Below are 13,756 nucleotides of genomic sequence, written 5' to 3'. Positions count from 1 at the left end.
TAATTTTACTCCTAGTACTAACCGGGAGAGGCGGCTCTCCAAGTATGGTACGGCTGGCTTACCGGAAGATCGATTCGCCATGGAAAGCAAGTTCTCTCCTACATACTGAGTAGAGAAGTAGTAGGCTTGAGATTAGGAACCTGATAATCCGCATTTCTACGGAGTAGACATATTGATGATACCCTTCAAGTTTTTCTATGCTTGTGGCCCCGAAACCCCTGACATCCTTTCCTTCAAAGACCTCGGGGCCTGAAGCTTAACAACACGTTGCCATCAAACAAACTACCCAGAAAGCGTTCCCCTGACCCGCCTCTGTCAATAGTTGATAACAAATAATTCACTTGCTCTGAGTTGGAACTTGCATTGCTGGGTCGATGAACATCCTATGACAGCGAGAGAACTCTAAATCTGTGCTCGGCACCGACATCCTGATGAATGTCCAGTCTCTGTAGATTGTGGTATTATTTGTCGATTGATTGGCTCATTTCAAGCTTCGATCGTGTCTACTTTGTCTTGGTCGTTGCAAGCCCAGTAGTGTCAATCATGGGCACAGACAGTGGGAGTGACACACTGACACCATTGCGCTATCTATAGTCAACGGAGTAGATACACGCCTCATGATATTATAGGTATGTACTAGGAATTTCATTCTTATTCAGAGGCAAGATCAGTAAAACCATTCAATATAAAGCCACATTACGTCCTTTTTTTTTTTTTTTTTTTTTTCTTTCGCAGCAACATGGTTGGAGGACACTTCTCCTTTTCATTGTTGGCATCAACAAGATTTAATTTTAGGTCTTCGGCTGGCTGTTGACTCTTGAGCCTGGACTCGGCTCAGGGACTTTGGATCGCACTCTCGTATGGTACTGTCAAGGATCATTTTTGAAAGTAGTACAATACTAGTTGTATTGAGAGATGATTACTAGTAGGAAACCCTGAAATCGAAGGGCCTGTTCACGTGATTAGTTGTATATTTGGCTCCTATTTAGCCAACGATAAGACGATCAATGGCCTGTGACCAAAAGGGCTACACTTGGGGCGTAGTGTGAGTAAATATTTGCCCTTTGTGTGCTTCAATGCTTGCTCGAGACTTCATTGCGTTGTATTGGTACTCGAACTTCTAGGAATAGAGTACTTACACACTGCAAGCAGGGGACGTAACTCGAAATATGTATGCACACGCCTCGTGCATACGTGCCTCGAGGGAGCAAAGTGAAAACCTTAAGGAAGCCCGTTCGGTACCGGCCGCTGGGGAGTACGGCAGGTGATCGCAATCTATAGCTTGATCTCTGCTACGTACTCCTACTAGTTAACGAAGATGTAACTGCGCTGGTGACATCTATCCGGTGCACTACTGTACCAGTATTGACACTGGAAACAGATAGACAAGCATAACGGTGATTTAGTTCGGGGCTCAATGGTTCATCTAGAGAACCAAGTCCTAACCTATTGATGACGTTCGACATGGATGGCCTCAAAAGGTTTGTATGGTGGGACGAAGAGGATTTTGTGCCTTTTCGAGTTGACCCTTCAGAGCGAGTCCATACATACATAATAATCATATTAATCTTTCCCTCACGTGCGCTTGCAGGCCTGAACCAGATATAGCCTAGCCCCGGGAGCTAATTCATACTATATTCAATCGAGTATAGACCTTGACCGTGGGAGCAAGAAGGGTCGTCAAAAAAGTGCTTGCCTTGGGCCTGATTATTGTGAGCCTGTCGTGCTAGGTAGGTTCTGAAGAGGTGTATTGCTTTCCTGATAGCTTTCTTCTACTCAAAGATTCGCCGTGCAGCGTTTCCGTGGGTTCTTGATGGGGACTTACATATGGATGCGGTCGAGCCAGCACATGGGCCGCCAATGATCGACACCTGCAAAAGCAGGCGCCGACACCCCATCGCCAGGACTCAGGAGTGGTCGTCACCCAGTACTCTCCCCCGACACAGCCTCTGTGCCTGCCTGCGGACTTGACTTGCTAGCCAGAAGCATTCTTGTTGAATCTGCCTGCCAATCCCTCAGAGTCGCCTAGGCCGCCATCTGCTATATATGGAGGTCAGCTTCCAATGCTTTCCTGTTCGCCCAGATGCGCGCCTGTACAGTCTGGGGATCTATTAGCGCCAGATTTCTCCCACCTTGTCTTCTGGACGTCGGGCAATTTTTTCTGTAACTTGAGGACGGTATAGAACACAGTACAGCTCGGCGACAACATGAGCCAAACGCTTTCAGCGCCGGGCCCCTTGGCCTTCGAGGGGCACGCCAATACCCCCGCGATTCATCTCCCTGATGGGACGGTGCAGCAGCCCTTTCTCACGCCAGTTCAACATCCTGCAGCTTTTCGCAATGGCCACGTCAACTTAGATACTTTTTCGCCTGTCAATGAAAATGGAAGTTTTGAGTTCGACCGAGTCTTGAAGTCCCAGAAAGTAAACCGCCGCGTGAAGCCAAAACATGTTCGTCTCCTTGCCTGCGCCAAGTTTCGCGCTTCACCTGAGATTCATACTAATGAAGCTCATTTTAGGTATTCAGAGCCTTTTGGAAGCCTGCATATCTCGTTCTACGCCCGAATCTATTATCAGTCTACAAGGATGAAGAAGCGACTCGACTTCGAGCGTCCATATCACTATCCGAGGTCACTGCCGTCGCTCCTATCAAATCCCACCGATCCTCCCGGCAAAATGTCTTCGCAATATTTACGGGATCCAAGAACTACCGTTTCCAAGCGTTGTCGGACAAAGATATGGAAGATTGGATTGAGCGGATACGCGCCGAGAGCCGTATAAACGAAGATGAGGAGGCTCTTTTTGCACTGTCTAAAAAGCGCGATACCTCGGTTCCAAATAAGCAGCGCATCTATGAAACCACAGATCACTCAGATAATGAATGCCCGGAGAGGGCAAGCTCTCCTGAATTTGGTCGGGAGCTGCCTTCTACAGTACGATCAAGGCGGCTTATGGCTCCCCAGGAATACTCTGCAAATGATGTTACGTCGTATTCTGAATGGTCAGATGGGCCTGGGAGCAATGCGAGCGTTCAGTCCAGGTCAAGGCCCTCGTTCCAAGACTTTTCTTCGTCTGCGCCGGCGAGTCAACCATCTCCGCTTCCGCGGGAAGGAAGCAAGAACCATGAACTATCCGCCTTGCGCGACCCGGAAAGGGTCATTTGCAATGGTTATCTCCAGTGTCTCAAAGTCAAGGGTGGTGTGCGGCACTGGAAACGATTATGGGTTGTGCTGCGGGCAAAGAGCCTTGCGTTTTATAAGAACGAACAGGTATGTCATTGCTGAGCAGTTCTTGCCTATTTACTGCTTGATCCTTAGAATATACTCTAACCATAATCAAGGAATATTCGGCCGTCAAAATCATCCCAATGGAGCAAATCTTCGACGCCACCGAGGTAGATCCCGTGTCCCGTTCTAAGAAATTTTGTCTTCAGATCATTGCAGAAGAGAAGATATATCGATTATGCACTTCCGATGAAGAGTCTCTCACAAAATGGCTCGGTGCTCTGAAGAGCATCCTTGTCGGGCGGAAGAAAAAGGAGAACCCGTCTGGGACATCATAGAACTCCATTTCCAGGTCTAATCTTCCCCTCAAAAGTCCGAAACTTAACCACACACAGACACACCCATTTTTTTCCCCCTACACACTTCTCACTCTCTATCTCATATCTCCTATCTTTCGACCACGACATCTACATACCCTACTTTCTTTCTTCTCACCCCCTTCATCTTTTCCTTCCCTCTTCTCTCAGATATATACATACCCCGACATTCTTCACGACATGCTCCACTTGGCCTCTTTCTTCTTATTCACTGACTACCTTTGGATTGTATAGTACAGTATAATGGTTACAGGTAACCATTATACTACTTACTTGATTTATAATAATGCCCACGTTCTTTGTTGGCGCGTATTATACCCTCTTTCCTTTTTTTCTTTTCGATACTTTATATCCGGCGTCTAGGGCGGCGGGTATGCGCCTGAGCGACGACTACCTACTTTATATCAAGCTTTCTTGGACCTTACATTGTATGATACTTGTATCGTTTCAAGATCACATTTAATATTGACGCCGGTATCTTGCTTCTATGCCTTAATATAAACTATATTCTAAAAAGGAACCATGTTGAAACAGTTCCAAATTCTCCAAACGCCATGCGAAAGAACCCCGGTTGAGAAGGAAAACAACGAGCATGACTCATACAGAAAATAAAGGCCAGATGCAGATGCTATCACCTAGTATAATCTTATCTAATCCTCTCTCTCATCCCCAGCAACAGCATCATACCTCCCTCTCGGCCTGACAGCACCCTCACTTCCATTATCCTGGCTTTCATGATTGACAACCACGAATGACAGGAACACAACTGTAGCCCCGACCCAATACAGCGGCGTGGCGTATTGTCCCTGTAGGAAGATTTGGCCGACTAGGGATAGTGGAATCGTAAGGCTAAGGCCAACCGTTACGACGAGTGGGGAGGTTAGGAGCATTGCGTAGGCCCAGCAGATGTCTGATAAGAGGGAAGAGAGTGCGTTTACCTGGTGCTTGTTAACGACGATAACAGGATGAAGGAGGAGAGCAGGTGGAATATGTAGGACATACAAGGATAATGATCCAAACACGGCTGGTGTCAGGCATTGCAAAGGGTTCAGCACCGGTAAGATGCAGAATAATGAAGCCCGGCCAGAGCAGGAACATGTTGAAGAAACCCACGAGGCCGAAGAAGAGCTGCATGTTGACGCGGGACTCGTCGCCGACTTGTCGTTTGAGGACAATTGTGTAGACTCCGTACATGATGGCGCTGAAGGCGGCCATGGCATCTCCCAGGGCGATCTCGCCGGGAGTTTTGGGAGGAAATGTGCGGCCGCCTCCGTCGCTTGATGGGAGAGAGGTGTTGTCTGCCAAGGACAAATCGACGCGGGATATGAGGAAGATTCCTGTTAGGGAAGCAATAACGCCGACAAGTTTACGGACGGTGAATCTTTCGACTCCGATCATGGCGCCGAATATCAGGGTCCATACACCTGGGAAATAAATGAGCAACTCAACGTGCCATAGAACTGGTACATCGTCACGTACCACTAGTGGACGTCAATATGGTTGTGCTCCCTACAGTTGTAAACTGGAGACAAGCCATTGAGAAATAGTTTGCCTATCGCACCGTCAGTGGTGTTGGACCGAAATCGATCTAAACAACTTACGGTAAACTGTAAGCACGTTAGTCAAGTTCAATAAGCCTAGGAAACATAAAAGCCCTGATTCAGAAACTCACCCATAACAAACAAAAGTGGAAACTCAGTTTCGCTGTCGCCTTCAGACCTAGTTTCTGGTTTTCATGCTCCTTTGGTAATCTGACAGTGCTCCATCTTTCTGGACCTTCACTTTCAGGCCCATCCGCTCCATGGCCGAGTATCCGCTCGGACTCAGCATCCGAGTATTGCGAGTCAAGCTGCTGCAACAAACTCTCAAAGGACTGGACCTGGTATAGTTTCCCTGCACGGAATAGACCCCAGAGCCGGCTCAAGACTATCGTGAAGAAAGGAAGGATGAAAAGCGACGTGTTGAGGTATGTCACGAAGAATGGCTTGGAATACGTATCGTCGGCAAAGATAGTCTGGTTTAGGGGAGGATATTAGGGTCATTCCTGTTACTTGAAGGCCAACGATAGGAAAAAGGAAGGGCATACGCTGGCCAGAAAATTCGACGCAGTCCACAGAATCACTACAATCAGCAGCAGGCAGATGCCTAGGGTCCTCCTCGCGGCGCCAGCCAGTATGGATCCCCGTCCGTTTGACGAATCCTCCATTGGAGTGTCCGGCAGTTTCGAGCTTCCTCAAGTGTCAGACAGAGAGTTGAGATAGAGTGTTGGCGTAAGCGTGGGGGGAATGGCGTTATCGGTTGGGATGGTGTGCGTGACCTTGAGGCCATTCAAGGAGCGCAGATTGAAGCGCATACCATCGGTGATTCTAGTAGCCAGCTGTCGAGCACATCGCAGGCGTTATACTATCGATGTTTATGGCCGGCTGAGCTCTTGAGCAGGTTGAGCCAGGGCTAGATCGGGATAGGTTAAGCAATGAAGTCAAGGCGTGAGATCTCCGGCCTCCAGGCTCCACTTGACATCCCCGCGGAGGTCACGAGGCCGACTACGGGCACCCCATCAAAAAACATGACAGGTCAGAAGATATTCGGTCCTAGGAACATCAAGAGGAATATTTATTTCATTGGTGAAGCAATAAGATTCCAGACTCCTAAAATCACAAAGTATGCCCGCGGAGGTAAAACAACAAGAAGCAAATCAGAAAAGATATCTTGATGCGAACCAGCACAAATGAGCAAAAGGCGAATGTGTTACACGCGAAACGCCCAAGGTTGGATATATAAGATTAATGCTCAAGGATAGGAATGCAACTTCCTTTAAGCTTGCGGAGGGGACTGAAACCGCGATTCTCTACACACAAAGGAGAGGCCGTTAGACTCGGGCAATCGAGCAATTTATCATCAGACAAGATACGGTATCAGCAGGCGCATCCGTCACGTTCGCTGTTATCGTGGATATTGATCGGGTCTGTGTAGTCAGCGCCGCCATATTCTTCCGACTCTTCCTGGGCGAGAGCGCTCCGAGCAATGACTGGTTTCCTTGTCAGCCTCTGTTAGCATACCATATGCCGGCAAATCTTACCTTCAAAGGCCTGTTCAACATTGACAGCCTCCTTTGCGCTGGTTTCAAAGTATGGGATGTTCCCCTTGGACTGGCAAAATGTCATGGCTCGTTTAGAAGAAATCATGCGCTTGCTCTCCTCCACATCAATCTTGTTGCCGATCACGACCTGAAGAGCAGAATTAGCCCAAGCTAACAACAGTTCTGGAAATGTTTCATCTACTCACAAATGGGAAGCTCTCCGGGTCACGAGGGCTAGCTTGGATGAGGAACTCGTCGCGCCAACTGTCAAGTGCCTCAAAACTTTTGGAATTGTTCACATCATACACAAGAACACAGCAGTCAGCTCCCCGGTAGAAAGCAACGCCCAAAGACTGGAAACGTTCTTGCCCGGCGGTATCCCAAATCTATATCGATAAGAGGTCAACTGGTGCTCGTCAACGCTGCTTCTTGGGGGTCATGCCTGCATCGTTACGACTCGGTCATCAACCAGGACTTCCTTCGTGAGAAAATCGGCACCAATCGTTGCCTTGTAACTTGCGCTGAACTTCTTGTTGACCTATTCGGGAATCCGGCGTTAGCACGAGATGTGACAATAAAGACCCGGTCGGCGGCGAGTAGGGCCACGAACATATTGGTTCATTAAACTGGTTTTTCCGACACCACTATCTCCTAGAATAATGATCTGGACAGATCATGAGTTAGCGATGGTCAAAGACAACACTATGGGGGAGGGCGGAGGATTGTACCTTGAGCATCACCTTCTTCCGTGACGACATGGCTGTAGCTGTGGCTGGAGTGGGAAGGAATGTGTACAAGTGAGAATGAGAAGAGGATCGGTCGACGCTCGAGTATAGATAAGAGTCTCCGGAATGTCCCTTGAAGATGATAGAGAGCGACAATGTATGGAAGAGCTCTATCAAGAGTTGGAGTCGGATGGTGAGGAGTAGTTGGGACTTGCTCCGCAGCACTTCGATGATGCATGACCCGTGTGACGGGCGGTGTGCTCGGAGCCGCTCGTGCCCGTCTACGGAGTAGTAGTATCAGATATCAATGAGGGGCCGCGCCGCTGCGGCAAGAGCTAAGCATTGTTTGCTCATCATCATCTCTCAGGAAACAGCATGTCCTGTCGCACGCGGTCATCCCCTCAGAGGTAGCTGAGATACTCCGATATCCTTGCGCGATCCCAAGATTCTTCTTCAATCCCTTCTGATACAATGTATTTATGAATACGCACTGTGTCTGATGACCCGCTTATCGTTGCCCTCAGATGGCCCACTGGAGGGAGGAGTACGCCGCGGCTTTGGCTGCGAGAGATCGCCGCGAGAAAGCCAATGCTGCTGTCTACAATGCTTGTACGGACTCTTTCCTCTTTCCATCTCCCTTGATCCCATTTTATCCTGTGTATATGTGATATGTGATTTATCATTGACCGGCCTCCCCGCCAGACACAAAGCTCGCTGATCGAACAGCAGCAGCAACCGCACCTGACAACAAGAACCCTACCCAGAAATCCACACCCTCTACTCCAACCACCGACTCAAAGAAACAATTAATCTTGACGTCTGGACCTTCCCCGCAGGACCTCTTGACTTCAACCCGAACAGACCTTGCCGAAGCGCAACGGTCCCGTACAGAGCTTCAAGAACGACTTGCGCGGGCGACTACGGACCTGGAGAGGCTGCGGAAACGAAGCAACTATGATGGGAGGAAGATGACTTCCATGGAAGGGGAAATTACACATTTGCAACTCCGATTAAAAGATCGTGAGGAGGAACTGCGAGGGAAGGCTAAGCTGCTGGAGGTATGTGAACGTATTCGCTTTACTAGCCAGCCAGCCATTTGCCTGTACAGACATTAACCAGCCTTGCTGGCTGCAGGATTTCCAAGACGAGCTGGCAACATTGAATCTCCAACTTAACATGGCTGAAGCGCGGACGGACCGGCTGCAGAAGGAGAATCAGGAACTGGTCGATCGATGGATGGCTAGAATGGGCAAGGAGGCCGATGCCATGAATAATGCGTCCAAGTTCTCGTAACTATCTGTACCTTTGACAAAGTGTATGTTAACCCCTTGTCTCGCCCATAATCCTTGTAAGTCGAGCCTGGTCTTCAAAAAAATGCCATGTCTGAGGCATACGCCAGGTCATGTATTGCAGGACTCTTCGGACACCGTCGTATATAGTAGTGTAGTAGGTGGTACATGGAAGTTTTCTTGTACTTCGGAGTAGAATAGGAACGCCTGCGAGTATGGGAGAATAGTACAGGGTATATCTATATGCGTGCTAGTAGTGATATCTGTTTATGTAGTCAAAACGTACCCAAAACCCCGCCCTGAGAAAGAGAATCGAAGAAACTTTGTACAGAAGGACAAATATATGTACCAAATGGGGGCAGCCAAGCATCGAATAAGTGTCTGTCCAAGATAGTATTTGAGGGCTCCAAAGTTTATGATAAACCTTGGTCTTCCACAAAGCGTTTGAGCTTCGAGCTGTCTTTCGTCGCTATGAAATAGTCACCGCCAACATCGGTCCAGCTGACGCTGTTGGACCAATACTCCCTCTTCTTTACCTTCAAAAGATTGATGGGCGAATTCAGATTTCGGGACTGGATCTGGTGACCTGCAGGAACAAAAGATTTGAGAGATACGATCTGACATCCCTCCTTCATATCCAAAAAATGATTGATCAACTCATTATTGAGTTGTGGGGTAAAAGCTTGATTGTTGATCAGGATCACGTCCGCCCGTTTCAAAACGTCGATGATACTCTGTTCGTTGAGAAAGTCACCGCGCACTAGCTGCGTTTTACCGGGCGCGATGCCCCATAGCCGGCATCTTGCCCTGAATTCGGCTTGTTGGAGCTCTGCGAGGTCGCAGGCATTGTCCATCATCTCACAACCCCAGCTCTCGCAGCCTATTTCCAAGGCTGCCTGCAGAACTACATTTCCGACACCGGACCCGAGGTCGACAAAAACATGGTTAGATTTCAGCCCGGTCTCCTTGAAGATGGTACTGATGAAACGAGGAAGAAGTTCTCCGTAGACATTGTCCGTTCCATTCTCGTACTGTCGAAGGGACTCGACTCGCGGCGATACGGTGCGGGAGTAGATTTGCGTCAAAATGCGTTCCACGTGGGGTAAACTGAGTTTATGGGTCGCATCCAGTTTTTTCGCAATGCTGCCATTTCGCCGCAAGCGCTGAATGGCATCATTATATTCGGCGACAGATTCGCGAAACTCAGTCTCGGAACCGCGAATGAGCGCCCGTCGTACTTTTCGCTTGATTCCAGAAGATTCATCGTTGAATTCCTTCATATCTTCTTCGTTGTCCTCGAATATGTAATGTTGGCAAACAGTTTCTATTACTTGCACAATATCGTCGAGGGGCTTGAATTCGTCGTTGTCGCGGGGAACCACGAGTTCGTATCTAGAAAATGTATTGAATTAGCCACGGGTATTTAGATGTCACGGAGGAATGTGATCAGCCACACCTTTCCTTCGGCGTCGCACTGGGATACTGTAGGAGAATCTCTGCTCGCTGGCCTGTACTACCGAACGCTGGGCTGAACTTTGCCGCCTTGTCGCCAGAAGTGAGCTTCGCAGCGTGCACCATAGGAAGTGCCCTGGTTCCATCCCCTGAAAACGCCTTCAGTGAACGCAGCCTCCTGCCATAATCAGGTTCGGAGCTATCCCCTGTCCTCGCGCGCTTGCGAATATCAAAAGAGGTGTCTGTGTCACTTCCGTCGTCATCGTCACTGGAGAGCCGTTGCTCAGGAGTAGGTCGCTTTCGATTTCGCAACGGCGTTAGCCGCCGCTTTGACGAATAGTCCCTCTCCCCCGAGGCGGATGTGCTGAGGAAATCTCGAGTCTTCCTCTGTGACTCGGCGGGGACTGGTCGCGGCGTCGGTCTGTTTGAAGGTTGCGATGATGATCGTGAAGGAGGAGCGGGGCGCGTCTGGACTACCTGGCGAATCTGGGGTTTCTTTGCCTGGAGAGAAAAGCCTCCTCGTTTCTGGAGGTGGTCAAAGAATCCCATCGGGGAGGGGTAGCGATTTGAGTTTGGGTATAGTGTAGTAGAGGATGGAACGGCGAATAAAAGATCACAAAGAAAAGAAAGTTGAAAATATAGACATGGAAAAGAAAGGAGGGGCAACTCGGAAAGCTAATATACTAGTAATATCATATGTACGACAAGGCGCAAAAGAAACGAGAGAACACGGTAAAAGAGAGCGTGAGCAGCTGCAAAAAACCCAAGCCAGGTCGCTGTGAGATTCGATGGGGTCAGAAAGGAAGCAGCCGGCCGACGATCGAATAAGTCTTCGCCACTGCGGGTTAGTCATAATCCACTCCCATGGCTCTGGGTCAGTATCGTTCTGTCTACCGGCATTATATTTTGGGTATCGTCGGTCTATATGTACATGACACAGATTATTTCTGCTTCTTCTTCGCCAGCCGCTTCTGTGCCCGCACGTCCTTCTTCATCCTGGCATCCACGATCTTGTACTTGCCCTTGACTCCCTTGGGACGACCAGAGATGCCCCGATTGCCTCCCTTGGCAACAACAACCTTCACGTTCTGCTTGGGCTTCTTCTTGGCGGCTCTGCTCATCAATCTTGCAATAGCCTGCGCCTTATCCCTCTCGCTCAGGTTCTCGTCGTCGGCAAGTAGTGCCGACTTCTTGCGGAGTTTCTCTATCTTCTGTGCTGCCTTGAACTTCTTGCGACCCTTGGCCTCCATTACCTTCTTGATCGGTCGAGCGTTGATAGCGCGTAATTTCTCCTGAATCGCAGCTGCGGCTTCCTTTGTGATCGGCCGTAGAGGTTTACTGTGCTTGCCCTCATCGTCCAGGAACCAGTCCGGGAGACCGTCAACGTCTCGGAAGGCATATCGGTTGAACCCGTCATCAACCACGTCATGCGATTTCTTCTCTCCAGTAGCCATCTGTTGGGCCAGAGCCATAGCTTCTGCAGTAATAATATCGATGTCTATGATAGTATATCAGTAATTGACTCTTTCCATGTGGATTCCTCGAACGTTACTCACCAAGCTGTCCATTCTTTTTGCGCGGTTCGTCGGTTTCTTCATAATCGTCGTCCGAAGAGTCCTCAGAGGGTTTGGTGGTATTCTTTTCCTTGGACTTGCGCTCTTTAGCAACGGATTTGCTGCTAGTTTGCTCCTCTTTCGTAGGAGTGCCCTCTTCATCCTCTTCGTCGTCGATGCCTTCTAGGCCCTGGAAGATGTCCTGGTCGAAAAACAACGCAGCATTGTTGGAGAGGGCCCCGTTGGTGGGGACGGTCGATGCTCCGGGCTGGGCGTCATCAAGCTCTTCGTCGCTCTCTTCTTTATCCGATCCAGAGAATCCTTCCCACTCCTCGGCTTCGTAGTCCTTGCGGGCCTTCTTCGCTCGCAATTTCGAGTCCTTTTCTTCTCTGCGATCTTGATATTGCTCGTACAGGGAGTCAAGTTCTCTTTCCAGGCGATCTTCTTCGTCACTGTCGGCGTCTTCCCACTCTGATTCCGACTCTTCGGTCTCGCTTTCGATCGTTGCTTCCTTGCCTGCTGCAATGACATCCTTTGCTCCAGCTCGCTCGATGCGCTTGAGTGAAAAAGTTGATTCGTCTCCATTGGGGCCCAATTGTTCCATTCCGATATCCATAGGCGTCGTCATGTGCATCTGCATTCGAACAATATCTTTGCGCTTCTTCTCGTTTTCCTTCCGCCTTTCCTTCTTCTTGATTGCACTTTCTTTGTCCCTAAGTCGAAGGAGCTCTTCCTGGATCGCAAGCTCTTCATCCATAGGCGCGATCTCGGCCACCTCTTCAGCCTCTTCGGTCTTGGATTGTCCCTTCTTCACGACCAGACCGAACTTCTCCCGGACCTTGAGACGCCATTTGAGGAGATTTCTGAACTCTTTCTTTCCCAAAACTTTCAGATCCTCGCAGCAGTTCCGGATTTCAGCTGTGGTTTCAGGCAATCGGTCCAACGTGGCCAGCGCTAGATCTCCCCCAGGTGGTGCTTGAAAGCTCAGTTTGTTGACCGAGCCGAGAATTGCGATCGGATCGGTGGTGTTGATAAACTCTGTCACCGGTACCTCCTTGAACTGTGTCCAATCGCCTTCCTCGTAACCCTCTCGCTTACGCTTCTTCTTCTCAGGGTTGAACACTTTGGCTTCGTTATTCGGAGTAGGATCCGAAAGTTCTGCAAACACGTGCCTGGGATCGAGGAATTTGGGGTCCATTCGCTTCGGTGCTTTGAATCCGCGGCAGACAACGAAGATTTCGGCGGAGACGTTTCGGGAGGAGGGGGGTTTCGTGGCTTCGACGGACGAGAACAGCTGCTTGAAAACCCAGAGAAGAGGATTATAATCTTTGGATCGAAAAACCTTTGTCACGAAAGTACCGCCTTCAGTCAAAAACTCCGTGGCAAGCTTCAAGGACTGCAGCACCAGTTCTGCTTGAGAGAACGCATCCTGAACCCAGGCAGTACCAACGTTAGGCGCTCCATCATGCAGAACAGTGTCCGCTTTCCAGTGCTTCAAATGTTGTCTTATCGTGGCGCGGCATTTCTCAGTCGTAATATCTTGTTGGAAGGTAATCACTCGGGGGATGGGTTTTATCGGGGCAAGATCAACGCCGACAATAAGACTTTGTGTGGGCATGCATTCTGCAGCAACTTGACACCATGACTTATCCAGCCGTCAGCATCTTTTGCAAGTGAAGCGAAAATCGTCCAATGTACTTACACCTGGTGCCGCGCACAGATCCAACAGAACTTTACTCTTTTCCAGAAAACCATACTTTTTATTCAGCTGGACCAATTTGAATGCCGCTCTTGCTCGGTACCCCTTCTCCTTTGCCAGGCGATACCATTTATCCAAACGACCTTTACCGTGCTACACAAAAGTTAGTCCAATGCTTTTGCCAAGATTAGAGGATTTTTCCAGATAAGTATACCTTTTTCTGGATCGCCATCTTTCTATACCGGCAGTCGAGAGACACTCGACAATACTCCGGGGCGACAGGTTGGGTTGACAGGGACGGGGTCTTGTCAGACTCCAAATTTATGCTGGAGAAAAAAAAGTTATCGGCGTCTGGATCC

At 49.2% G+C, this 13,756-nt stretch overlaps 6 protein-coding genes across 6 annotated transcripts; 2 read left to right on the top strand and 4 right to left on the bottom strand.

Moving 5' to 3' along the window:
- The first annotated feature begins 1,885 nt into the window (after window positions 1-1,885).
- On the top strand, window positions 1,886-3,724 carry BJX68DRAFT_46639 (PH domain-containing protein). Its single transcript, XM_071049234.1, has 3 exons — window positions 1,886-2,450; window positions 2,519-3,268; window positions 3,340-3,724. Exons 1-3 carry the CDS (start codon window positions 2,208-2,210, stop codon window positions 3,559-3,561), a joined length of 1,215 nt encoding a protein of 404 aa, XP_070901102.1. The 5' UTR covers window positions 1,886-2,207; the 3' UTR covers window positions 3,562-3,724.
- Window positions 3,725-4,041: 317 nt separating this feature from the next.
- On the bottom strand, window positions 4,042-6,072 carry BJX68DRAFT_233566 (DMT family transporter). The gene is made up of 6 exons (XM_071039638.1): window positions 5,687-6,072; window positions 5,273-5,614; window positions 5,202-5,207; window positions 5,080-5,152; window positions 4,603-5,024; window positions 4,042-4,538 (listed from the first exon to the last, which is right to left on the bottom strand). Exons 1-6 carry the CDS (start codon window positions 5,804-5,806, stop codon window positions 4,251-4,253), a joined length of 1,251 nt encoding a protein of 416 aa, XP_070901101.1. The 5' UTR covers window positions 5,807-6,072; the 3' UTR covers window positions 4,042-4,250.
- Window positions 6,073-6,212: 140 nt separating this feature from the next.
- Window positions 6,213-7,640, bottom strand: rab7 (Rab family GTPase YPT7). Its single transcript, XM_071039637.1, has 6 exons — window positions 7,408-7,640; window positions 7,290-7,343; window positions 7,122-7,217; window positions 6,886-7,065; window positions 6,680-6,827; window positions 6,213-6,628 (listed from the first exon to the last, which is right to left on the bottom strand). Exons 1-6 carry the CDS (start codon window positions 7,435-7,437, stop codon window positions 6,516-6,518), a joined length of 621 nt encoding a protein of 206 aa, XP_070901100.1. The 5' UTR covers window positions 7,438-7,640; the 3' UTR covers window positions 6,213-6,515.
- A 93-nt stretch (window positions 7,641-7,733) lies between these two features.
- On the top strand, window positions 7,734-8,902 carry BJX68DRAFT_46529 (ATG16 family protein). The gene is made up of 4 exons (XM_071049232.1): window positions 7,734-7,877; window positions 7,929-8,013; window positions 8,107-8,462; window positions 8,539-8,902. The coding sequence occupies exons 2-4, from the start codon at window positions 7,929-7,931 to the stop codon at window positions 8,695-8,697; spliced, it is 600 nt and encodes a 199-aa protein (XP_070901099.1). The 5' UTR covers window positions 7,734-7,877; the 3' UTR covers window positions 8,698-8,902.
- Window positions 8,845-10,967, bottom strand: dot1 (histone methyltransferase DOT1). Its single transcript, XM_071049233.1, has 2 exons — window positions 10,150-10,967; window positions 8,845-10,085 (listed from the first exon to the last, which is right to left on the bottom strand). Exons 1-2 carry the CDS (start codon window positions 10,692-10,694, stop codon window positions 9,107-9,109), a joined length of 1,524 nt encoding a protein of 507 aa, XP_070901098.1. The 5' UTR covers window positions 10,695-10,967; the 3' UTR covers window positions 8,845-9,106.
- Window positions 10,968-10,981: 14 nt separating this feature from the next.
- Window positions 10,982-13,706, bottom strand: spb1 (rRNA methyltransferase spb1). Its single transcript, XM_071039636.1, has 4 exons — window positions 13,612-13,706; window positions 13,401-13,550; window positions 11,702-13,343; window positions 10,982-11,643 (listed from the first exon to the last, which is right to left on the bottom strand). The coding sequence occupies exons 1-4, from the start codon at window positions 13,627-13,629 to the stop codon at window positions 11,087-11,089; spliced, it is 2,367 nt and encodes a 788-aa protein (XP_070901097.1). The 5' UTR covers window positions 13,630-13,706; the 3' UTR covers window positions 10,982-11,086.
- Window positions 13,707-13,756: the final 50 nt, after the last annotated feature.

This window comes from Aspergillus pseudodeflectus (genome assembly GCF_044049435.1).
Source record: "Aspergillus pseudodeflectus strain CBS 756.74 chromosome Unknown BJX68scaffold_13, whole genome shotgun sequence".
Lineage (NCBI taxonomy): Eukaryota > Fungi > Ascomycota > Eurotiomycetes > Eurotiales > Aspergillaceae > Aspergillus > Aspergillus pseudodeflectus.
The sequence above is the reverse complement of the archived record's forward strand: the minus strand, read 5'-3'. Positions and strand labels throughout refer to the sequence as shown.